Here is a 27133-nt window from a genome sequence, read left to right as displayed (position 1 = left end):
GGCAAACTGCTGGCAGGTGCTGGATTTCAGACTCCTACCTGGCGCCTCAGTGCTGCATCCAGGATCACACAACTCCATTTCCCCACATCACTGGTGCCAACGCGGCAGCCGCTGACTGCCGGGTCCCCCCCGCCAGGTGACTTAGATGCCGTGCCGTGACATCCTCTACCATTTGCAACACGGACGAGAAGCAGAGCTTCCAAATGCATTGACCGCAACGTCCTGGCAGGCTTAACAGTGGTGACTCTCTTTTAGGAATTAACCACTGCTTGGTCCTAGAGATACAGCCAAAGGCACGCGGCCTCTAAAACTTGCTCGTTTGGGCTCTGAGCAGCCCCTTGGCCTAAACACAGACACACAACACATGCCAGAACATTTGTATCTCGTTTTAAGAAAACAATTACAAATCCTCTCTCTTGCCTAACCCCTGGGAGAAAAGATGCTTTTAATGAAAGCTTTTTAGTATTCAGGAGCTTGATGTTGTGAGGAATCCAAGAGCATGGAGAAAAGAAGTCACATTAGCTTCCAAAAGCCGTTTCGATTGTTCAAAAATCTTAAGCTCAAAGCAATGAAAGAGGGGATGGGGTGGGGGGGAAGGGGCCCAGAACAAATCTCGGCATACCTAAAGCAGCTGTGCCCAGGGAGGGGGCAGCAAAGGCAGCATGAGAATGGACCCCAGGAACCAGCCATGGCCCAAACGAAAAGGATTTCCCAGCTGGCTTTGGGAAGCCCAAGCGACGCCCAGAACATTGCCAGCCGGCCTCTTGTCTGCTTCACCGCAGCTTCCCGAGGGCTTAAAGCTGCCAGTAAATAGAAAGGCAGGGAAGAAAGCTTATGTCTCTCAAGGCGAGGTTCTGCAGGGTGGGGAGATAAAGCGTGGGTGGTCTGGACGTTCAATTTTTTTTTTATGGCAATTTTATGCCTTGGCAAAAGTGAGGTCCTAGGGCTTCTTGCAGAAGGCAAATCCAGATCAGACGAGCATCTTTCAGACCACTCAAAGGCCAGAGTTCCGTCCCGGAGCCAAAGAGGCCATTTTAAAAAGGAGGAGGAGGAGGCAGCAAAATGTAAGTCAGAGACAAGACAAGCTAGAGATAAAGTACAGCCGGAGCAGGGCTCCCCCAGACTCCAAAGCCCTCAGATTGAAATCCCCCGAGTTTGGGAAGAGCCAGCAACAAAGCAAAATTCCCTGCCTCTCAGTCCCTCACTTTCGTTCGCTTTTACTGAGTTCTGGAGTGGACTACAGCATTTGTTTAGATTCTTCACCTGTGCAACACAAAGGAGTCAACATCCTCACACATGGACCAAGTGCCAAAAGCCAGGCCAAGCACAAAGATCACAGAAATACGAGCTGGTATTGCTTACAGAGGAAGCCACTTTGAAGAAATAATTTACCCTCTTACACAAATGTCCTAGAGAAGTAGGAATTTGCAGGCACATGCAGTCATAGGGCTTATGGAACAAGCTGAGCTCTATTGCCGTGGAATCCCCTGAGGACCACGCCGTCTACATAGCAGAGCCTAAACTGGAGTTTTAGTAGCCTGTTCTTAAATGCAAACGAGGGGCCCGAAGACACCCAGGAGCTCAGGACAGTCGGTCGACAGATCGAACAGAAGGCTGGACTAGGTGGGCCCTTGGCCTGATCCAGCATCAGGGCTCGTCTTAGGAAACTATTTTGGCAGCTTCCATCTTGGCGGTGTGGGTCACACCTGCCATTTTTAAGAGGTGCACCCTAAAAGCTAGGCGGCTCACTGGAACAGGCAAGAGCCGGCCATGACCCATCATAACAAGGGAATGCTGGCAGGGCTGAGCCGCTGGGGGAAAGGCCTGGGATGAAATGCAGAGATGAGTTCAAGGAGAAGCATCCCAGCAAGCTTAGGGGCAGATGTCCAGAGCCAGCAATCTTGCAGATCTGGGGTTTTGTACAGCCCAGTGGCCTCCCCACCCCACCCCACTTTTCCCCAACATGGAAAACGCAGATAGAGAAACTTGCTTTTAGGATATAAATCATTAGCAAAATCACAGAATGCATGAAATAAAAAATGAAGCGTACTGGATTTCTCTCTTCCTTCGTTTAGAACAGTTATACCCGGGCTCTCCCACCCCACCCCACCCCGATCATGGAGATCAAAGCAGCAGCCATGAGCTTCACAGAGTATCTCCCATACAAACACTAGAACCAGACCGGCTTAGTTTTGGCAAGGGGGCTGCATCAGGCACCCTCGGGGCAGGGCCTGGGACCGTGGCCTGCCCCCCAAATGGGAGATGCCTCTGAGAGGTCAACAAGAAAAGGAACGGGCTGTCAGGATCCAAAATATTTATTTTCTAAAAGCCCAACATGCTAGGCTTTTTAAAAAATCAATATTTTGCATCTTGACAACCCATTTTCAGTGGTGCCCCCCCAATTATGGAATGATCTCCCTGATGAGGCTCGCCTGGCACCAACATTGTGATCTTTTTGGCGCCAGGTCAAGACTTTTCTCTTCTCCCAGGCATTTAACAGCATTTAACAACGTTAAGTTTGTTTTTAATGGACCCCAGAATTGTTGTTTTTAAATGGATACTGTTGTTTTTATACTGTTTTTATGTTTTTATGGTTTTAAATTTTGTATACTTTTTAATGTTCACTGTTTTTAACTTTTGTAAACCACCCAGAGAGCTTCGGCTATGGGGCGGTATATAAATGTAATAAATCAAATCAAATCAATTTAACCTCCTTTTGTTTTTGAGTTTTTGTTCAGCTCATAAGAACCATGTGCAAGCCAGGAACAACAGGGTTTTCTTTCTCTTGGAGAAACAGGTTTGCCTTTCAACTTTATTCATACACTGTTACAGGAAGCAGCAAAGGTTCTGGCTGCTGGACTATTACAAGAACCACTGACACCCCGAAGGGAGTATCACAAAAAACCCCAGCAGGAACTCTCGCCTTCAATTGCCATCCGCCAACCTCTGCGTGAATTTGACCTGCCCCAACCCTTCACGTGGAAGAGCCACAGACCCACGTGCTTCAGGACGACAGCTGGGGATGTGACAGGCCACCACCACCTTCCTCCGCTCCTCAACCCTTTTGCCCGCCTGCCTGCCTGCCTGCCCTTGGACTGAAGCCGGGACCGTTGCATACAAGGAGCGGCTCTGCCACTTGGGTCCGGCCAATTCTGCCTCAACTCCGATCTGAAGGTTTCAGCCTCCTCCTTCTCAGCATCTCCATTGGAAAGATGGACGAAAGGTCAGAAACCAAGGCTGGGTGAGAGAAAGAGAGAGAGAGCGAGAGAGAGAGCATGTGCCATTTGCTCTGCCCACTCACAGCCTGGGACAAGAGTAGTTCAGAAAAGCCTTCTTCTGTATGCTCTACTTTTGAAACCCTTCTCCTGCCTCTCGGCCACCAGAAGTGTGGGGCCCTTCCAGTCATGGCATCCAAAGGACAGAATGGCATCCTAAAGGACGTACACCTTCTTTGGGTGCAGAAAACATTGCTTCTTAAGGCAAGGTCTCTAAATATGTTTTATCTTATAGCTGTGTTTACTCCTTCTCAAATTGCCATTATAGATGCTCATTGCTTTCTTTTAATAGATTGTTTGCTTTTTCTTAAACAAAACTTGCAATATGCTTTAAGTACATGTAATGTAGAAGAGTGGGGTATAAATTACACAAACAAGCTACTTCCTTTGGGTAAACATCCCTCCCACTTTTTCACCCATCATGAAGGTCCATGCAGGCACAGTGTACGTGTGCAAAGATGTGCACACGTATGTAGCCCAATGGCAACTTCTCCCCCAGATATGCCTGAGCGTGAGCCTTGCTTTCATCCCTCTCCATAAGAAGAGTTTGCATGCTGGGCAGGTGGATGAACTTGCTCTCAGAAAGAATGTGTCCACAAGGGTCAGCTGCAACAGATACCCACCCCCTCCCCAAAAGATACACAAGGAACAAAGAACAAGACAAACAATGGGAACTAAGGGCTGGTTTACACTAGGGTCCCCAAAATGTCCAGGTGCCAAGGTCTGCCTGCTAGAGACAGCGGTGGTATTTCTGCCGGGGATATTTAGAACGGTGTGCCTTGAAAGGTAAGGACATCTCTTCTGCTTTTTTAAAAATTCAGAAGTTTACTATTATTCAAATAAAACTACATATACACACAAAGCACGTAATACCCAAACGCCTACTAATCCAACTTTCTTTCCAATATTGAAGCAGTGTGATCTAGCATCTCATGATCTGGACCCTGCAGAGCTGCTGGCAGGCACAGTAGACGCTGCTGGCCCCGGTGGAACAGCTGTCCTCCGTCAAAGGCTTCTGTTCAGATGCGCTGCTAATGATTCACACGAACGTGTCTTAAGAAGCAAACCACCAGTAAAGATATCATAGGACCAAGGTGGCAGTGCAGTTGCAGAAGACCCTCTTAGCTCTCTAGGGAGCATCCCATGCAGAATACAGCGCCCTCGTCTATAGCGGCACATCACTGACTTTTGAACGGCAACTGGCAGGTGGGAATTGGAGGAGCCTTTCACCAGGAGGAAGGGTCAGGCCACACCTGCTGCTCCTACCTTTAGTTGGCAGCTGAGCAGGCTGCCTTTAGAACTGAAGACAACCACTGATGGGGGTGGCGTGGGGGCTAGAGACAGAACCATTGTTCAAGTCCTTAATTATCCAAAAGCTACATGTTGTCTTCTCCTTACCTGCTTTGTCTTTATTTTTTTACATTTCTATTGCCATTTTTAGCACTCAAGGAAGTTTTATAGTGATCATCTATTTACCTTTACACAAGCTGTACTGGATTGCTCCAAAAAACAAAAAATCTTATGAACTCCACGGCTAAGCAGAGTGTTAAACTGTGGATGCACAATTCAAGCACAATGCTAGCCATGGAGCCACATGGCACCAGAGACAGTTTCCGGGATCTGAACTCCTCAGCTATGCTCAGCGCTTGAGTGCATCTCATTATTCAGATGCATCACAGAGCAGAAATTCGGCATCCGGAAGAACTCAGCATCCTGAAAATGGCAAGCCATTAGGAATAGTATTCTACACGATGCTATAACACATCCAGCCAGCAAACAGTGACAAAATTGTCCTCATGCACCATTATTTCAAAATTGGAGAGGACCTGTATCTCCAGGCCAGTGGCATTACCATGGCTACTCACATGGTTCCACAGCATGTCAACATATTCATGGATGACTTGGAACAATACTTTGGGCCTATTCAGACAACACCCGAAGCCCTTTTGCAGTAAATGGTTAGTGAGCGTGTTTAAACCATGGTTATGTAAGCTACCACGGTTAGGAATGGTTCACATAACACACTAAGTCATGGTTCACCCAGCATGCTAAGCCTTCAGCTCAAAATGCTTAACCACCGTGGCTTAGTGTGTTATCTGAACAGGGTCTTTCTCAGCTCCTGTCCTCAGAGGGGTCACCTCTAGACGGGATCTACTGGTGGCATCTATGGGCAGGATGAGTTTATTCAGCAAATAAACATTGCTTTGTGTCTATTGGACTCTGCAACATCTCTTTAACAAGGGATTGCCTAATCCAGCTAATTGCTTACAGTGCAGTGCAGCTAATGTTGCTTTTAAACATGTGTTTTGGCAATGCCCAGTAGGTGCTTCTTTTTGTGGGGAGGTTATTACACAGAAGCATTTTGTATTGGAACAGTCTTTAATATTCACTGATGGATATGCTGTTTAAAATTATTTTCCTGCTTCATAGAAATTCAGTAATGGTCAGCGTAAATGGATTCTCTGCGCCCTTTTGACAGCTAAAAGACTGATATTACAACATTGGAAGGATAAACACTCACCTCCTATAATGCCCTGGATTGAGGGCTTTACAACACTTTCAATATTTGAAAAGGTGGCATAGAGACGTCACCTTCAAATACATACTTATTTGGATATTTGGTCTGCATTTTGTCAGCTACAAAGCTGCTAGGCAAGAGTGGTCAAAGGGGCGGCTGCCACTCTATTTTTGGAAGCAAGGGGCAATGGCGGCTTACAAGCGGGAGGACTGAGAGGAGGAGGGAAGGACGGGGGACAAGTTAGTCAACGCACCATGGATTAATAATCAACTCAGTTGCTTATAACCGACTCATGATTGGTTATTTCTTTGACTGTGTGGGGAGCACCCACAAAATAACCAGTTAACCCACTATTATCCCACTGCTGACAAGGAGCCCTTGTGTTTTTGTGCCTTTACGCTTTTGTCTCAACCTGAAGCAGACACGACTCCTGGAAGTCTTGGGTCTATGATGCGTACGGCACCGTGCAATGCACAGGGCACTCGCCACCCCCAAATGAATGGTTGCCAGTTGTAAATACAACACTAAGCAAGCTTGGCGATTAGTGTTTTTCAGGTGATTTTCCCTAGCAAGTATGGGAGAAATCTCGACTCGTGGCTGTCCTTTCTCCTCTCTGACAACTCTCCTACTCTGATTTTAGGTGACTTCAATATCCATGTAGATGACCCTCACGATGCTGCAGCTCTACGATTTCGCTCCTTATCTTCCTCTTACGATCTTAAGCTCTGGTCTGAAGCACCCACACATTCCCTTGGACACTGTCTGGATCTTGTCCTCACTCGGAACTGCTCTGTCCTGGACTTTTCTATCGCTGACTTTCCTCTGTCAGATCATCATCTAGTCTCTTTCAATATTACTCACAATCCCCCTCCTTCACGTCCCGCTTCTCGCCCTTGTCGTGACCTGCATTCTATCAACTACGAGGCTTTTTCTCAGTCCTTAGCCTCCTCTCTTCCTTCTGTCTACACAGCCGTCTCCTTGGACTCAGCCGTCTCCTCCTTCAACTCCTCCTTATCTTCAACTCTTGATAATCTTGCTCCATCTACAACTCGGATAGTTCGCCCCTCTCAACCCCAACCGTGGCTCACCTCTTTCCTCCGCTACCTTCGCTCTTGTTCCCGGGCAGCCGAACGCCTGTGGCGTAAGACCAAGGACTGGGCGGACTTTGTCCACTACAAATTTGTTCTCTCCTCTTTCTCTTCTGCCATTTCACTGGCCAAACAGCAGCACTACTCAACGTTGATCCAGTCAAATGCTAAGCACCCTCAGCGGCTCTTCGCGTCCTTCAATTCTCTTCTGAAGCCTAATCCGCCATCTCTCCCCGCCTCCCTGTCTGCCAACGACTTTGCCTCTTTCTTCAATGCTAAAATCCAAACTATACGCTCCGTCCTAGCCAACTCTGCTCCGCTTCCAGCTCCTGTCCCTCACCTGTCAGCTCCTCCTTCAACTCTCTTGGCATTCCCTTCGGTCTCAGCTGATGAACTGTCTAAAATACTGCGCTCGTCGAAGCCTTCCACTTGTTCCCGTGATCCGATTCCCTCTCGCGTCTTTATTAATCTTATCCCCGCTATCCTCCCGTCCTTGCTTCACATCATTAATTCTTCTCTGTCCTCTGGTTCATTTCCTTCTGCTTTTAAACATGCTACAGTCTCTCCCATTCTCAAAAAACCCACTCTTGATCGACTATCCCTGTCTAACTACCGACCTGTCTCCCTCTTGCCCTTTGTCTCAAAGATCCTGGAACGTCTGGTCTACTCTCGTTGTCTTGACTTTCTCTCTAATAACTCTGCTCTGGATCCCTTTCAATCTGGCTTCCGTCCTTTGCATTCCACTGAAACAGCCCTTACCAAGATCACCAATGATCTTCTTACTGCCAAGTCTAAAGGCCATTATTCTGTTCTTATTCTCCTTGATCTAACCGCAGCCTTTGACACGGTTGATCACGATCTTCTCTTAGATTCCCTCCACGACCTCGGACTCTGTGGCTCTGTCTATAACTGGTTCGCCTCCTATCTAGAAGGTCGCTCTTTCAGCGTGTCGGCTAACGGCAGCTCGTCCTCCTCTTTTCCCCTTTCAGTTGGGGTTCCGCAAGGCTCGGTGCTTGGCCCGTTGTTGTTCTCTCTATACATGCTGCCCTTGGGCAAGCTCATTCAATCTCACGGCCTCCAATATCACCTGTATGCCGATGATACACAATTATATCTTTCATCTCCGGAACTTTCTCCAGATGTTCACGATCGTATCTCGGCATGTCTTTCAGATATCTCAGCCTGGCTGCTTCATCGTCGTTTGAAACTTAACATGGCAAAGACTGAACTGCTAGTTTTTCCTCCTAAACCTTCTCCTCACCTCTCATTCTCCCTTACTGTCAACGATGTCACGCTTACTCCGGTCAAGGAAGCTCGTAGTCTTGGCTTTATATTTGACTCCTCGCTCTCCTTTACTCCTCACATCGAGGCAGTAGCTAAATCCTGTCGTTTCTTCCTGTATAATATTGCCAGGATTCGACCATTTTTGTCTGTCTCTTCTGCCAAGACTCTCGTTCACGCACTGGTTATCTCTCGGTTGGACTACTGCAACCTTCTTCTCTCTGGCCTTCCTTCGTCTCACATCAGTCCGCTGGTCTCTGTCCACCACTCTGCCGCTAAGATCATCTTCTTGGCCCGCCGCTCTGACCATGTCACTCCACTTCTGAAATCTCTTCACTGGCTTCCAATTCCCTTCAGAATCCAATATAAACTTCTCCTACTGACCTTCAAAGCTCTTCACGGCCTAGCTCCTGCCTATCTCTCCTCTCTCATCTCACACTATCGCCCCGCTCGGGCTCTCCGCTCCTCCGATGCCATGCTTCTCGCCTGCCCAAGGACCTCCACTTCCCTTACTCGGCTTCGTCGTTTTTCTTCTGCTGCCCCTTACGCCTGGAACGCTCTTCCAGAACACTTGAGAACTACCAACTCAATCACTGCTTTTAAGACTCAGCTCAAAACTTTTCTTTTCCCTATAGCCTTCAAATATTGAGTTTGTTCTGACTTTACACTGTTGGTTTTGCCCTACCCTGTGCCTGTTTACACTTCCCTGTGCCTGTTTGCATTCTCCTTCCCTCTTTATTGTTTACTACAACTTATTAGATTGTAAGCCTATGCGGCAGGGTCTTGCTATTTACTGTGTTATCTGTACAGCACCATGTACATTGATGGTGCTATATAAATAAATAATAATAATAATAATAATAATAACGTCATTGAAATAAATATATGCCTCAGTATAAAACAGACCCAGTGAAAGAGAGTTGAACTCTGGACTGGTTGTAAGCATTGTTTGGGTTGCTAAAATTTATGAGTGTGTTAACAGTTTTCAGTACCTGCCGTTTTCTCTCTCTCTTAAGTTTAAACAATGTAAAGGGAAGCGCATGGCATTGTCTGTAAATTTATGACAAGTATTACAATAAAAAATGTCTCCATAATTTAACATTTAAATCACATTTCAGGTCAAATACTTGTCGTGTTTTGGGGGGGGGGAACTAACGTGAGGCACATTTTTTAGTTTTGTTTACTAAAAAGAAAAGTAAAAAAAACCTTGAGCCCTGGGAAGTCTAAAAGCAGGTAAGGGGAGGAAGCGGAGGGACACTTACAAGTGATGAAGTAATCCTGGTGCCTTTTGAATTCTAAGCCCATGTAGTTGGGGCTGAACTCCTGGAACTTGATGGTGAAACGGATCTCCTGCTCAGGCCTGTTGCAGGTCACCAGCACATTTGGGTCCATGACTGTGCTGCAGGACTCAGCTTGGTCCCGCTTCACCAGGTACAACTTGTAATACTCATATGGTTTGGCCGGCTCTGCCTTCGGACAGATGATGTCCAGTTTGTCTCCAATTTCTGGATAGATGACCAGCCCCTTGCCAGACATGAACCTGAGAGAGAGGGAGAGGAGGAGGAAAAAGAAATTAGGGTAATGCTAATTAACCACACAAACAGCATCCTTTATCCCATATCAGTAAAAAGCTTCTTCCAAAGAAGATGCCATTCATAGGGCCTGTTCAGAAGACACCTTAAGCCCTGCCAGTTAAGGCTTTTGGTTAAGCAGCAGGGTTTAAGGCATCTTGTGCGATAAGTTTTGCTAAACCCTGCTCACTCACTAACCCCAGTCGGACCATCAGCAGCAGGGTTAGCGGCTCTAACCGTGGCTTAAAGTGTTGTGTGCAACAGCACGGATTGTGGTTAGTGCTAACCCCAGAAAACCAGTTTCGCTAACCACAGAGCCTGAACTGTCATCTGAACAGGACTGTAGTAGTGTCTGACCAATAGGACCACCAACACAGTACGACCAACAAGCAGTACATCTTGAAGAATTATCCAGAGTTTTGGGTAGAGGTGTCTCTCCAAGTTCTGCAATACAAAATCCAGAGATTTTCTGACACCATGTGTGACTAATGGAATCCAGAGATGTTTTCCATGATGGTTGCCATACTTTCTGAGTGTACAACATCTTTAGCGATGGGAATCAAGGAGGCAGGATCCCTGAATTGGAAGATCATCACAAGACTATTCAAATTCCAAGCGAACTGAAGACCATGTACACCATCACATGCTGTGAACTCTGTTATCTGTGTGCAACTAAAATAGGTCAGTTAGCTGCCTTTCTGGTGCACAATGCAGATTTCCAGTACGGTCCTTGATGCTTCAAAGGCTGCTGAATCCAGGATAGGCAGCCACTAAGTGGTGATGAAGACATGTACTACTCCCTCAGTACTACCCTGCTAATACTTCTATCGAGTCAGGTTATTGGTCCATCTACTCAAATACCATTTACTACTTCAACTGGCAGCCTCTCTCTGCTACCTGAGATCCTTTAACTGGAGAGGTCATGAACCTGCAATATTTTCTACACTCAGCATGTCCTCCAATATGAAGCTGACTGACAGTGAGCCAGAGCATCGCCCCACCAACCTCCATGCTGTCTACTCTCCAGGATTTCAGGCAAGAGTCCTTCCCAATCCTGATATTCCAGACCCTTTCGAGTGGAGATTCTGGGGATGGAACTGGGACCTCCTGTGTGCCAAAGGAGTGCTTTTCCATTTGAGAGCAGTGAAAAGAAGGCTACGGGAGCAACAACACACACAGCACCCTTAACCTTTCTGCTCCTTTTGGACTGGAAAGTGAAGGAAGGTTCATCGTACTTGAAAATGCTAGGACTGCACCACCGGATGGAGAAGATTAAAAGGGGGTGAAAGTAAGCCATCTTTAAGAAGGGAGTGGAGAGTCCTTCCCCCCCCCCCCCGCTCCCCTTATGCATAGGATTTTAGACAGCTCGCATTGGGGAAAAGAGAAAAGCATCTGTCGGGGATGCTTTAGGGTGGATTCCTGCATTGAGCAGGGGGTTGGACTCGATGGCCTTGTAGGCCTCTTCCAACTCTGCTATTCTATCATTCCATGATTCTAACTCCTGCTCGTGAGACACAGCATTTAACTGGGCAGGATGCCACCACCATGGAGACTGGGGGGTGGGGGTGGAGTGAAGGCAACGTGACTGGAAGGCAGGACATCAGGAAGGGAGAGGTTGGAAGGTACTGCAGAGATGATTAACACTCAGACTCCATTATTACAGGGCAATTACTTGACTAGGGAGAGCAGCGGAGGAGGAGCCAAACGTCTACTTAGGCTAAGTAGCATAATCTGCTCTTGATGAAAGATAACTTGGGAACAGATGTTAATGCAAAATTATCCCGGCTGCATACAGCAACCACAATTCTCCCGGCACGAACTGGGGGCTCCACAAAACCAATGGCACAGACCCAGCCGATTTGCTTCCTCCTGCCTCCAAAGCTGCAGCCATCCCCTCCTTCCCAACGCCCGCCGCTCACAGAGGCAGCGAGGCAGAAATCCTCCCGCGGACAAGCCCGCCGCTTCCTCCTCCACCAGATGTAACAACAATTCAAGAATGCTTGGCTGCTGCAATACATGCCGTGTCTGTCGCACAGACGACAGCAGCGAACAGAGTTACGTTGCCTCTAAATCCGAAGAGCTTCTCCTTACTTCTGCACCGTTCACACACAACTTCAGAAAAGGCACACGTGAATCTGCTCCCCCTTCCGCAAAAATAACTGTGGGCAACGAAGCTGGGGGGGGACGGACACAGGCCCTCTTGAGTGCTCAAACTACTTCACTCATTAATCCTTACAACACAGCCTTCTGCTTGCTGATTTCTTGGCTGAGGTGGGATTTCAATCGGGAGGAGATGATGGAAACTGAGTCACTGCTGAAAAGAGCGTGTGGTCAGCTGGGGGGAACCACGAGCCAGCGTGAGCACCAGCCCGCCTTGTCAAGTTTGATCTCAGCTCGAGTCGGGTCAAACGCGCCTCTGCGCTCCTGCTCCGACAGCAGGGAGGAAGAGCTCCGTGGATCCCTGTGAGGGCATGGTGGCCATGAGCTTGACCCCGAAAGTCCGAGAAGTCCAAAGCTCACCTCGGCCTAAATGACGGCGATCGCCTTAGGCAAGCCTCCACATGGGCAAACACAGCCTTACAAGGATTGCCATGACGTCTGTGAAGTCTTTGGAACACTCTGAAGGCCTATATAAGGCCAGGAAGTGCACAATGGCAGAAGAAGGCGCAGCAAAGGCAGCTTCTTTGCAATCGTTTCCAGCACCACATTCCGGCGTCTCTCAAGCAAGCTGCTAACCTGCTCCAACTAGAAACAGCGGCTCTTATCAAGCCAGGCTCCACCCGCAGAACGCTTCCAGCAAAAGCAAGCCGTGGCTGGTATTCCCACCCATCACCCCTGAAGGCCCAGCTGCTGCTTTCCTGAAAGGAACCACAGTTTCTCCACGCTGGAGCCATGACAAAAACGCGAGCTGGCCCTCTTGCCCGGCATGAGAGGAAACTTAAATGGTAACAGATATGAAAGCTCAGCTTACAAAATTAAGAGTCACCTTGGCATTAGACGCAGCAAGCCTTTTTCCATGGGGTGAGGTGGGGTGGGGTGGGGGGGTGGAAGAGAAGAGACTGTACATGCCTCTGCTCCAAAGCCGTGTTAAAAAAACCCACTTTCCTAGAGAGGAGACTCCAAGTGACTCTAAAGATTCCATTCAGGAAGCCTCCCATGGCCAGGGTGCCCCTTCCTGGACTGGGCCGTCCACCTCCTCCTCACCACCGCCGCCGCCACGGCCTCATCACTTGCCGTCTTGCTCTAACACCAGTCTGCACAACTTCCCAGAGGGACAGTGAGAGTGCAAGAAGGGGAGGAAGTGACATGCCAGGAGAGGAAGGCGAACCAGAGGGCTCCAGGATTCAGTCTCAGAGAACCCAACAATGCTGCCACCCCGTGCTGAAACGGAAGATGCAATCTTAACGGGGGGGGGGGGGGAGGCGATTTCACCAGCATTTTTTATTCCTCCGTGGACAGCCTTGTCTCTCCAAGTGTTCTTTGCTATTGTGTTCTCCAGCTTTAGAACACTTGGCAAAAAGAAAAGCAGCTGCAGAATAGAAAGGTAATTACAGCAACCTCTTAATGACTTTAGGCTAGCGTCCCAACATGTAATTTCATCTTTTAATTCCATTTCATTCTGTGAGTTGAATAATTTACCCTTGGAAATTTCCTGTTTTTCTTTCTAAAGATACAGATGAATAAACAAAGAAAAAAAACCCAGAAATGCAATCAACACTGGGTGTGTGCGTGCGTGCGTACACACTCTCACGCACGCACACGTCAAACCAGGGCAGCACTCTACACAGCCAGGTCCCAACAAAGCCCACCAATCCCTGCATCCGCACAATCCTTGAGTTTTCCCTGCCGGCCTCCAGATTCCCATACACACTCCTATTGGCCTCTCTTCCAACACCAGTTTCAGTCTCACACCCCAGACCAGGAATGGCCACACTCTGTATTCCCAAGGAAAGAATGATGTATAGACTCCACGGGATACATGGAGCATGCACACACATACACCCAGTGTGTGTGCATGCTTGTACATGTGGTAGAAGCCAAGCAAATCGCAACCACAATTTCCCCAAAGGGAAAGAGTGTCTTTTTCTCCCCCTGAATTACGCACTGGGCTTCCACGAGATTTTCAAGAGGCATCTTCTCGGGCATTTGCAGCAAGAACCCTCAAAGCACAAAGAGGGAAACCAAATATGGGGCAGCGTTCACAGGCAGCTGAGAGCATCATCAAGACACAACAACCTTCAACTACGTTGCTCAAGAGTTCAGCATACTTTACAAATCAAGATTATTCTAGGAAAACTGAGATCAGAAAATGGGTCAGACAAAACATGAAGAGTTTCTCAAAAGAGCCCAACTAGGACTTAATGAGTTGGCTGTAAATCCCCTTCACTAAATACTAAGGGCACTCCCAAATGGAGCTGCTTCCTCAAGATTTAGAAGCAGGACTTGCCCGTTCAGTTTTGCCTTGGCCAAGCACACTGATCTCCTCTCCAGCCACAGCCTGGAACCTGGTGCTCTTCCCATGATCCGGAGGAAATCTTGCACTCCGAGCCCTCTCTCTGCTATGCATGGAATGCGTCTGATGAGCTCCTGTAACCACAGTTCCCTCGTTTGCTCTTACAATCAGCCTTTGAAATGGGGCACCATCACCCCTATTCTAAAGACAGTGAACAGAGCTAAGAAAATGCACCTTCAGTCAGCTGTAGAGATTACAGAAAGCATAAGGAAGCACAAATTTTAAGGAGTATGGTTATGATTTCCCCATGCCCCCCCCCCATCCCTTCAGTCACATACATAACCTCCCCTTCAGCACCTTTCAGCTTCCTGGTGACTCACCACCAAGCCCCCACAGCTGATCAGTGGATTAAGGCTCAGCTCTCAAACAGCTGATGAGTGAGTCAGCTTGTGTCTGGGCTTGTATGACTGAGCGCGACTCCATAGAAAGAATGGTTTTCAAAATCCCTGCAGATAGAAAACTGGCCTGTCAAACAGAAGGTTCAGTTAGACCTCTTCTCCTTGGCATTCCCACCCTCTATGTGCAGAAAATTGCTTTGTACTGCAGGGGAATTGGAGCTCTTGATGAACCACCCCCTGGGTTGTTTGTTTTTTAATTTTGCTACTTCTGATGTCAGATTTGTGGGCATTTATTATTTTGCACAGAGACTGGCCTGCAGGAGGCAGGGCTGGCAATTGGTGGCACGTATCATATTGGGAGACAAGCAACGACAATATTCAAAAGCGAGCAGGTAAACACTTTAACCTCCCGGGAGACTCTGTCAATGACCTTAAGGTGCCCATTTTATTTATTTATTTATTACATTTATATACCTCCCCATAGCTGAAGCTCTCTGGGCGGTTCACAAAAGTTAAAACAGTAAACATTAAAAAGTATACACAATTTAAAAACTATCAGAAACATAAAAACAACAGTATAAAAACAAGAGTATCCATTTAAAAACAACAGTTCTGCGGTCCATTAAAAAACAAACTTAGCGTTGTTAAATGCTGTTAAATGCCTGGGAGAAGAGAAAAGTCTTGACCTGGAGCCTGAAAGATAACTGTGCTGGCGCCAGGCAAGCCTCATCGGGGAGATCATTCCACAGTCAGGGGGCCACCACTGAGAAGGCCCTCTCCCTTGTTGCCATCCTCTGAGCTTCCCTTGGAGTAGGCACTCGGAGGAGGACCTTAGATGTTGAGCGCATGTTGGGAGAGGCATTGCATCAGGTATTGCGCTCCCAAGCCGTTCTTGAACAAAGTAACTGACAGATTGCAAACAACAAAACTGCCGAACCACAATTCATCAATTCATTTGTGATTGTAAACTGGCCTGAGGGCCAGGTGAGTGCATGTAATTCTAATAATACATAAATAAATAAATGGAGTTTTAACTTCATCTTCTGTGGCTTGAACAAGAACAGGAAGGTTTTGGTTTGTTGTTGTTGTTGTTGTTGTTGTTAGCCACACTAGATGCGTTAATCAGCTCACCAAGGCAAGGATGACTGTTTTGTGCGGTAATGATCATTGTCGGCACTTTCTGCATTTCTCCTCCACCCGACCTCACTGTTCACAACGTATCCCTACCCCTCAACCACGCATATAATAGAGACCTGCCAATTCAAGGTAACACTTCATGCATCCCACGATGCAGGCTGGGTCCACAAAAACTTCTGCCACAACGCATTTGTCACTCTTGAAGGTGCCATGTTATATTTGCGACAACAGGCTTAACATGGCTGCTACCCTTCCGGAAATCAGAACTTACTACAGCTATTGCAAACAGCTCTCTGTATTTTCCCACCTTTCTCCATCTCCGCGATTTTGTCTTGAACATTTGAATTTCTACAATGGCAGCTGATAGTCTCTTAAAACAGCAATGGGGGGGGGGGGGAATAGTGAAAATAGGTTTCCAAAATAATTCTTCTCCACGGCATTAAGAAGCATTATGCTTTTACAGAGGACCCGAGGATGAGATACTTCTTGCATTATATCAGCCCGCTGTCTTACTATTTTCAGACCTTCGAAAAGGTAACCGCTTTAAGAACCAACAGCTCCCCCTTCCTCCAAGAACTCTCTCTCACACCCCCTTTGTGCTGGGACCAGCGAAGAAAGCCTCAGCAGGCCGGCTGGCCGTCCAGCCAGCCCTCAATGGCCTGAACACAAAGGAAAGTTTCTCCAGCCAGGGCTCTTCTTCCGGGCCACATTCGGAAGCCTGTTTGCTCGGAGAATTCTTTGCTGGGCAGGTTCCTTGGGAGCTATCAGGTGGCAGTGTCCAATTTCCTCATTGTTTCGAGAGGTGTTTTCTGATGGGAAAGGTGAAAAGGGTACTTGTGAGGCTTGTAAACCGATTCCTCCGAGTTGGGTAAACAAGGAGGCCTCTGTTGGCAGTGGGCCCCGGGGAGCAGCAGAGATGCCCTTGCAGAGAAAAGGAAAATTAAAGAGCAGCTCCTTTTCCAAAAAAAGGAGGGAGGGAGGGAGGGAAGGAGGGAGGGAGGGAACCTCTACACCAAGGACAACTCAGCCAAGCCACAACCCATTCAGGCTCTGAAAGCGGCTGAGATGTCCAGGTACCTCACCATGCTCTTTCTCCTTCGGGTGAAGGCAACACCAGACCCAACAATTGTGCACGAGGCTTCAGAGATACCCAGCACCCAGCAGAGCAGCTGGCATGGTCCTTCGTGCAGCCCCCTCTCATCTCTCTGCAGCCGTACAGTCCCGAAGTTGTAGATGAATAGCCTCCCTCCCCAGCACTCAGCATCGCCCAATTCTTCCTCCTCTATCCAGGCTGAGGGCCAATGCACATGCGCACACACTCCTGTTTCATTGCCTGATGAATTAGTACACTCAACAACTCTCAGCTGAACATGTGAATTGCCCCTATTGACAAGCATTGTATTTCAGGGGACACAAAGCAATATGCGAGAGCTCACCTGTGATGGGTCTGGCCCACATGGACTGCTATATACACGGGTTCCATTCAATAAGGAGCGGGCAACTGTGCTTTGGGGAAACAGGAACATTTATGAGGCCTTCACTAGAGACCCCCCAAGGAAAGGGGGCTGGTAGCCAGGAGCTTATGGACATGAGCTTCCTGCCGGGCTCAGAACGTCTCAAGAGGGCTGAGCAATTTAGTCTTAATCCTTGCTCACTCCACACAGGGGTTTAAGGATTCCCAAAAGGCTTCAGTGGAACTTGATCTCATGCCGGAAGTGCCATGTCTGGCTTGATAATCCAGTGGCTCCCAAGTACATGCACTACTAGAGTGTGCTGAGACCGTCTTGGTTCCCTTAAGTTAAATTTGTTTGGAGAAAAGAAAAGAAAGTGCTGAGTGGGTGAACAGCAAGCCTTTAAAAGCATGCAAAGTGGGCCTCTCTTACTGATCCCAATATACAGTGGCCCAAATTTGGGGCTTTCAAGCCCTACCCTATGGCTCAGGGTGGGAAGCAATCTCACACAATGACCCACAGTGGGGCAAGGCATGTTTTCCATTTTAAGAGTGGAAGTCAGAGGCTGCGCGTGGAAGTTGCTGACGGGTACCAAGGAAAGTTCATTGCTGAACTTGCATTTGCTGAGGTTCTTTCCACTAGACAACACGGGAAAACATACATGTGCACACGCACACGCACACACGCCCCTTCACAATATAACACGTGAGGTTTCCTATATTTGCTTGTGGAATCAACTAAATAGGCATTTGTAGCAAACCTGGATACTCTGGAACGGGAGGTAGAGTTAGCAAAATCCACACTGCTGCAATCAAATTCATTGTTCACACAATTGCTATAGAAACCATTAGTGTTGTCTTACACATGCAGTGTTCTCACAATTACAGCACAGCATGGTTTTTGTAGTCTTAAAAACACAACACCTGCAGTACGGATCACTGTGAACAAAAGCCAGCCAGACAGCCAGACAGGGTGATTATAGAGACCTCCAGCCGCTTGCTGTAGCTCTGGGGAAAGAGTTACATAGGTCAGATAATTCTACATGCCAACATATCAGCATCTCCCTGCTAGGTAAGCAACTTTCCGCCTCAATCGTGAATTGCTGAAGTCTGAGGCCCTTGCCCTTGCCCACAACTTACAAAAGCCTTAAATCACTACTGAGGCAGAGGTTACCCATAGGCTGAGAGAAAGGGCTTGGAATTACTAACCTCTCAAACTTAAACAAATGTGATTCTACCTGGAGGCTTACAATCTAACGGAGTTGATCAGCAGGGGCTGCCTTTGAAGACAGCTCAGAAGCTGCAGCTTGTGCAAAATGCAGCTGCCAGATTGATAACAGGTACCAGGAGGTTCGAACATATAAGACCAACTCTGGACTGGACCGCTTGCATTGGCTGCTTGTATGTTCCGAACCCGATTCAAGGTGCTGGTTTTAACCTAAGACATCTTACATGGCTCAGGACCACAATACCTGACGGAACACCCGTCCCGACACGAACCTACACTATGCTCCATATCTAAGGTCCTCCTCCTCTGGGTGCTTACTCTGAGGGCAGCTCAGAGGAGGGCAACAAGGGAGAAGGCCTTTTCAGTAGTGGCCCCCGCCCCCACAATCTCCCTGACGAGGCTCACCTAGTGCCAGCATTGCTATCTTTTCAGCTCCAGGTCAAGAAGTCTTAGACAGGAACAGAAAAGAAGAGCGAGCTTATCGAAGAAGAAATCCATTAAAGAAAAAAATATTTATAAACATCACAGCTTGTCTCTCTGTCTGCATCTTGTTTCACGCCCATTTTACCAGCCTTCAAAGTGGTTTCATTTTCAGACTGTTTTTGCTGGGTATTTTTGTTGCAGGCCAAACAGCAGCACAAACAAGCCAGGAATAAACCACAGTTCTGGTCCAGGCATCACAACAAGCCATAACTTATACAAGCTACACTTCATAAACCAACAACAAACCATATGTTCTATTTGTGGTTTATAACTGGTTACCATACAGGTTACCATGGTACATTTCAGACACTATGAACAAGCCAGATTTCAACAGACCACACCATGGATTAGTATTATGCCAAACACTTGCAGATATGATCAATCCTCACATCTACTCCTGTCTCTAAAATAAATGAGTTTTTTATAGTGCTTGCTTATAAGTGGATATTCTTTTCAGAGAATGTTCCCAATGGTCATTATAATGTCTCAACAGAATTAGATAATAAATATAAAATAGGTGTGATACAAAGGAAGCACAAACAAGAAAAGTGCATGTTACCAATGTAATACGGAATTCTATAAGGTATCTTTAAATAAATATACATGTAAGCAGTTAAGAGCAGAAGAAGAGCCCTGATGCTGGATCAGACCAAGGGTCCATCTAGTCCAGTATTCCGTTCATACAGTGGCCAACCAGCCATCGGCCAGGGATGAACAACCAGGACATGGTGCAGGGTCTTGCTATTTATTGTTTTACTCTGTACAGCACCATGTACATTAATGGTGCTATATATAAATAAATAAATAATAATAATAATAATACTGTCTCTAAAAAAAAACACTTTCTACCAATCACCAATAGCACCAATCACCAATAGCACCAAAATAAATTTAAAAACCTTTCAGGCTGTACTACTGCTATTCATGTTATATTATTTCTGAAAAGAGTTTCCTTCACTGTAGCAAAGAGTAGTACCATTACAGTGTCTCCGTTCATGCCACTTTTCCTGAGGTTGGCCAACAGTTGCCACTTGCCACTTTGGTCGCCGCTGAGATACCCCTATCCCCTCGCAATCCCCGTCTTGGTAACTTAGGATCTCTTTGAAATACCTTCCTCCACACATGCCTCCCTTCCCTAATGGATTGATTGCAGTTTGTGTTGATGGAGAGTTCTCCAGGGATCAGGCCCTGCTTGAAAACAGACGTTCCTTTGCCTCGTTGACAATGCATTGGTTCCATTATATAGAAGTAGTACAGACCTGTCAAGCAGCACCAGGGTATAAGCAGAGATGTACATCGGGGCTTCTGTCTGTCACAATGGAAGCAATGACTTTAGGAACTACATTCGTGTCTCAAGCTGACGTCCCATGGAAGTTTGGGTGTATGCTCTGGAGGAGCACAAAGCTCAGTGAGGGGTACACATCCCCAGTTTCTTATTCATTTCTGCATGCCCTGGGTATTATTGACATGGGGGTGCCATGCTTGACAGTGTCTTGTGGATATCATTTGGGATGGCCCAAAGTTTAGTTTGGAGTGCACATCTGAAGTTCCCTAGTCAATTACATATATTTTGGATATTATCGTTGGCACTGCAGTAGGCTTGACAGTATCCGGCATCTAAACAAAGCACTGGGCCGGAAGCAATGCTGTGAAAACTCCTAGAAGATGCCACCTGGGAAGTGTGGGTGACCCAAAGCACTCTGGGTCTTGCATTCTCCTCCACCCCCCCTCAACTCCCCCTGCCGGTGCTGCCTTAAGCAGGTCACTTCCCCTTGTTCTATGGTAGGGCTGGCCTTGGGTAAGATTAATATGAATTGTGATTACACAAAGAAATATGACTGCTGCGGGTCGATTACCTATTTTCCATCTCTTGGGGTGCAGATGTTGCCAAAAATCTCACTCAATATTATTTATCACATATGGTAAGAATTTTTGTCCTGGCTCATGGACTAAAAGAGAGAATAATGCATTTGTCACTCTCTTGCCCCCAGGGGGGCATTTCTTGCTGGGATCCATATAAAAAATGTTTAGTATGGGACAAGGTTTAAGTGTGCCAAGTTTTATACTTTTAACTCAAAGAACATGATTTTAGGTTTAACTGCGCCACTATTAATCGAGGATACAAGATTTTGGAACCTCTCGTCTAAATCAACCTAGTAGTACTATTTATTTCACGGACTTCATCGTAAAATAGTATATTGGATCTAGTTTAGTGAGGTTTGTGGTTTAACTCAAGATTCACCTAAACAAATCCTTATTCCCCTTTCCCACCAACTTCCTCCTTCTTTGAGTAACAAATAACAATGACATAATTAGAAAAAGAATTTGTGGAATTATCAGGGCCGACCTCTTTACACCAGTGAGCCAGCTTCTGCTCCTTTTCTATCTGGGGTGCTATGACTGATGACTTGCATCAATTCTAAGCCCTACTTGCTGTTGCTTCACCTTCTTTTTTTAATGTCCCCCCAAATAGAGACCACAATGACCCAGCAGGTGACCAAGTGCTTACAATCAGCCCATGAATATTAACCAGGCCTATAAGCGTAACCTCGTTTGAAGGGAGGGGTGTGGCATCAAATAGATGTCTTCAAGCTTGACTAATGGGAAAGAATCACTCCCAACACAGCCCTGCATTATCCACCATACTGTAAACAGCTTTCTGAACATGCCATTTCTTTGCAGGCTTGATTCCAACCCCACCCTCCCCCAGCATCCAATTTGCATACGAATTTTATTTATTTATTTATTTATTTATTTATTTGTTAGATTTATATACTGCCCCATAGCTGAAGCTCTCTGGGCGGTTTACAAAAGTTAAAAACAGTAAACATTTAAAAAGTATACAAAATTTAAAAACATTAAAACAACAGTATAAAAACAACAGTATCCATTTAAAAACAACAGTCCTGGGGTCCGTTAAAAAACAAACTTAGCATTGTTAAATGGTGCTAAATGCCTGGGAGAAGAGAAAAGTCTTGACCTGGTGCCTGAAAGATAACAGTGTTGGAGCCAGGTGAGCCTCATCGGGGAGATCATTCCACAGTCGGGGGGCCACCACCAAAAAGGCCCTCTCCCTTGTTGCCATCCTCTGAGCTTCCCTCGGAGTAGGCACTTGGAGGAGGAGGTCCTTAGATGCTGAGCGCAGTGTACGGGTAGGTTCATGTCGGGAGAGGCATTCCATCAAGTATTGTGATCCCAAGCCATGTAGAGCTTTATACCAGCACCTTGAATTGGGCTCGGAAACGTATAGGCAGCCAATGCAAGCAGGCCAGAATTGGTGTTATATGTTCGAACCTCCTTGTTCCAGTTATCAATTTGGCCGCCGCATTTTGCACAAGGTGCAGCTTCCAAACCATCTTCAAAGGCTGCCCCATGTAGAGGGCATTGCAGTAATCTAATTTGGAGGTTACCAGAGTATAGACAACTGAAGCTAGGTTATCCCTGTCCAGATAGGGGCGTAGCTGGGCCACCAACCAGAGTTGGTAGAAAGCACTCAGTGCCACCGAGGCCGCCTGAGCCTCAAGTGACAGAGATGATTCTAGGAGATTCCCCAAGCTATGAACCTGCTCCTTCAGGGGGAGTACAACCCCATCCAAAACCGGTTGAACACCCCCCCCCCCATCCGGTCATCTCAGTCTTGTCTGGATTGAGTTTCAGTTTATTAGCCCTCATCCAGTCCATTGTCACAGCCAGGCACCGGTTCAGCACATCCACAGCCTCACCTGATGAAGATGAAAAGGAGAAGTAGAGCTGCGTGTCATCAGCGTACTGATGACAACACACTCCAAAACTCCGGATGACTGCACCCAATGGTTTCATGTACATGTTAAACAGCATGGGGGACAAGACTGACCCCTGCGGAACCCCATACTGGAGAGTCCATGGGGCCGAGCAATGCTCCCCACGCACCACCTTCTGGAGCCGACCCACCAAGTAGGAGGGAGCAGAATATTCGCTCAGCTTCCCACATGAAAAACCATGGGCACGACAGTAGGCGGTTTCTCTAAAAAGCAAAAAGGGCGGTTTTATATTTTTAAAAATCCATATACCGTTCCTTAACACCATGACCCTTCCCTTTCCCCAAGTTGGCGCCCATGGGCCCCTACACATGTCACCCCCTTAACCCTCTCCCATCTGGCAGCATACTGACCAGTATTACGCATGCCCCAATGCTAAAAAGCTCTTATGCGCCTAAAAATCTTTTAAAGGGCACCCTCCGTGCAAGAGCAATACCCAGACCTCAGAGGAGGAGACTCTAATTGATAACGCACAACTGTAAGACTATATCTATTCACAGGAATAGGCAAAAAAAAATAAAAAATCCACCGGATAACATCAACAAAATGAACACATTAAAAAAAATTAATAGCTGTTTCTGAGACTACATGCTGTAGTTACCACACTCAGTTTTTGCATACATGAGAGAGAGCTGGGGGTATTGTTAGAGTCACTTGGGGAAAAGCAGCCTTACAAAACTGTCTCCTCTGTCCCCACTACTTCGCTAAACGACATAATTATGTATCACAGTCAAAAGCACACTGGTACAATTTTGCCTGTGCCACGGACAGCCCATTCCCATCTTTGCACAATTTCCCCCGATGCCCACTCTATGCCTTCTACTTTAGCTAACTACAGTGGGGCATCCCTTCGGGATTCCCCGAGGGTGTCTTTATTTTTGCCGCCAATAAAACAGGAGAGTTGGCGGAAGCCGCTCCCTGGAGTCCCATGAGGCGTCCCAGCGCGAGATGCACGAGCAGCCGAAATAAACTACTCCTAAGCTAAACATTGGGGACCCTCCGCCTCCGCCTTCTCAAACCTCCCCCAATGGAGAGGCTTAACTGCGATGAGTCACCGTCCTCCTCCAGCCGAAGAGATTCCCTTTCATTAAATTATGTAAAACCCTGCCAGGTGTGGCAAGCTGGCCAAACTTTCAAGAAAGGCAAGCTTGCCTCTCCCCCAGGCCACCACCAATGGCAGCCTGCAAGGGAGGCACAGAGCAGCCCACCACCTCACTTGCTGGGGGTTAAAGGCCCCTATTAATACAGTCGGAGAGATAAGCAGCGGCTGGAGGGCCTTTGTTGCTGCCCTCTTCCACTTGACCCGGCCCCCTCCGAGACACACTTTAAGGGCATTTTTTTTAATGTTTTAGTTTTAATGAGGCCCATTCAAGCCTCCCAAAGACAAAGGCCCTTCTAGTTTCTAAATGGATTTACATGATGCATCAATGAGGCATAAACAGGTTGTCTTGGTAACCTAAGCTCCCCCAACTAGCCTCCTCCTCTTCTTCTCTGCTTAAACACAAAACAGTTTAGAATTTGGAAACCTCCTCATATAAAACCTTAGGCCATGGTTAACCCTGGAGCCCTGCAGGCTCCCTTCCCACAGCCCCCTCCTCCCAAAGAGCTACCGTTCGGCAACTTCATTAACCAGCAATGCTGTCCACATTGCTTTTAGTTCTGCCGTGCAAATTCAAAGTAGTCTTGTTTAAAAATAATAAAAAATAAAGTTAAAATCTACCAGAACCATGAGAAAGCTGGGAAAGAGCCCCCACCCACCGAAGACTCTTATTTCAGCAAGGAGGGGGGAGAGAATGGAAAAATTAAGGGTGGGGAAGCAGCAAGGAACAGATGCTCCACTCAGACAGAAGCACCAGAGGGGAAAACAAGCAAATGGAAGGTTCCAGAACACATCCCATACTTCTGAGTGGCCTAAAACCCTTGTCAAACCCCCCCCCCTCTCTCTCTCTCACACACACACACACACCTATTTATTAAGGTGCTTCCACCCCATCAGCTTATTGCACAATAAATGCACATGCATGACTTACTTGCTGTGCACATCCTACTCAGAGTTGCCCCTTTGTTTCATTGTTCACTGCATTGGCGCATTGTCTTGTCAGCCCTGACCAGCAGCCATGGTTCTACAGGGCTTCGGAGAAGGATCAGTTCCAGCCCTACCTGGAGATGCCGGGGACTGAACCTGGGGCCTTCTGCATGCCAAGCCGGGGCCATTCCCCTGGGCTGTGGCCTTCCCTCCCCTTCTAGGTAAGAGCACCCATTGATCTTGTGAGTGTTGTGTGGAATGGGCACCCATTGAGGTATCTACCTATCCCTATCTATTGGAGACCTTTTCCCATGCTCAAGGGTAGGTCTAGCCAGTGTTTTAGAAAGGGGAGGCAGCCGTGAACAAAAGCACTGCTATCGCTACCTCCCCTCCCCGACGCAATGCGTTGTGTAGAGGTAGGATCTCTTACTATTGAAAAGGGACTCCGGGGGGGGGGGGGGTTGTTCTTGTGCAAAGATCAACCCATGGTTGGGCCAGCCTTTGACCATGCAGAGCGCCTTAGGAATTCCTACTCTGCCCAAATTCTTCAGCTGCAATCATATTCTTAACTGTGGTATTAATCTTCTTTCTACAGAAACTGGCTGCAGTGCCCAATTTGGAGCAGGGCAGGGGGCGAAACAGGAGAATTTTGGTTTCCCATAAAGAACTAACAGAAAGAGCGGGATGAACTCCTGGGAAACCAAATCTGCCGCTTTCAAGCCAAGAGCTCTACTGATACTGAACAAAAGGAGGAGCCAGCCAGAGAACACACATCAGCCTGTGAACGGGAATAATCCTAAAACACAGCAGGATATCTATCCCTATGCTTGTGGGGTTCACTACAAGAGTTGAAAGGGGACAAGATTCTCCCTCACCCCCACCCCCAAACAGAGCTCAACTTTTGCCTTTCTGATATTACGAGATGCCAGAATGCTGACTGAAGGCTTAGAATGTAAGCCTATGCGGCAGGGTTTTGCTATTTTATTGTTTTACTCTGTACAGCACCATGTACACTGATGGTGCTATATATAAAAATAATAATAATAATGATGATGATGATGATGATGATGACTGGGAAACCAGTTTCTGGAGAGACAATAAGAAGGAAAGTGATGCAGCTCTGCAACCTGTAAGATTTGCATTAACCTGCTCCGAGGTATCAGTCCCAAAGTCCATAAAATTTCCATGATTGCGTTGACAACCAAAGTCCTAGAACACATTCTGCAAAAGCCTGAGAGAAAGTTGCTGGTCAGTTTAACAAGGGTGTTCTATATACATAAATAAATAAATAAATAAATAAATAAATAAATAAATGATCTCATACTTGCTTATACATACAGAAAGAGAGACGGGTGGACACTGAAAAACCAGCTCCCGTAACCCATGCAGGTGTTTGCTTCCTGTGATTACCAAAACTGTGGAGGGGCCCGTGGGGAAAGGCCGGGCTGGCCTTGCTGCCTCCATGGCTCGGGGCACCTGCTATCGGTGTCCCCCAGTCAATGTGTGATCAGCTTAGTCTGCTGCAAGGAGGCACTGCTACAACGTAGGGGTAGGGTTTTCTCCATGGGAAAAATGGATGGGGTCCAGTGAGTGAGTTGTGCTTTGTTTAAGTCTTTTCTGTCTGAAGATTTCAGAGCTCAGGGGATGATCTCTCGCCAGCTTCAATCGCCCATGCTGAATTATTGTGTTGCTGCTCTGCTGTATTTGTGCCCTCCAGATTCAACTCCCATCATCCCCAGGCAGCATGGACAAGGCTGGGTACCAGGTTAGAGGAGGCTGATGTACGATATTATTGTAGATGTTTATCATTCTTATCACACACCATTTTGAGAGTTTTACTCAAGCAGAGTTAGGCACCATGGTGCCCTCCAGAGATTTTGGGGTATTATTATTATTATTATTTATTTATATAGCACCATCAATGTACATGGTGCTGTACAGTCCCAGCCAGCAGGACCAAGAGTGGAATATTATCTGTGTTGTTGTCCAAAACACCTGGAAGGCCTAGCCGTCTTCTAAACCAGCCATGCCCAACCCGATGCCCTCGAGGTGTGTTGGAATACAACTGCCTGTTAAGCAAGCAAGTGGCAGCAGTGATTGTGACATTAATGGTGAAAAGACTCACTGAGGGAGGAGGCCCATTGAGCGTGACTTGCCCAAAGGTCCTCAAAAACACGGAGCCAGCACTGAGAGCAATGCCATTAATCGAAGGGAGGTTTGGAGGATGGCAACAAGAGAAAAGGCCTTTTCAGTGGTGGCCCCTGACTGCGGAACGCTCGCCCCAGTGAGGCACTAGTATTGTCATGTTTTTGATGCTACGTCTAGACTTCCCGCGATTCCCCAGCATTTGATGGTGTGTGATCGACTCTTTAATGAATCAGTTGAAATATTTATTAGTTGTCACTGATGTTTTAGTTGGGGTGGTAAT

The 27133-nt window shown here is 47.1% G+C and overlaps 1 protein-coding gene across 1 annotated transcript in view; it reads right to left on the bottom strand.

The window, feature by feature from the left end:
* Positions 1-27133, bottom strand: part of EFNB1 (ephrin B1) — a 113508-nt gene that overhangs the window by 37722 nt on the left and 48653 nt on the right. Inside the window, exon 2 of the mRNA XM_063142110.1 lies at positions 9425-9702. Coding sequence (XP_062998180.1) covers positions 9425-9702 — 278 coding nt within the window. The remainder of the gene's footprint in view (positions 1-9424; positions 9703-27133) is intronic.

The sequence above is a fragment of the Elgaria multicarinata genome, chromosome 15 (genome assembly GCF_023053635.1).
Source record: "Elgaria multicarinata webbii isolate HBS135686 ecotype San Diego chromosome 15, rElgMul1.1.pri, whole genome shotgun sequence".
Lineage (NCBI taxonomy): Eukaryota > Metazoa > Chordata > Lepidosauria > Squamata > Anguidae > Elgaria > Elgaria multicarinata.
The sequence above is the reverse complement of the archived record's forward strand: the minus strand, read 5'-3'. Positions and strand labels throughout refer to the sequence as shown.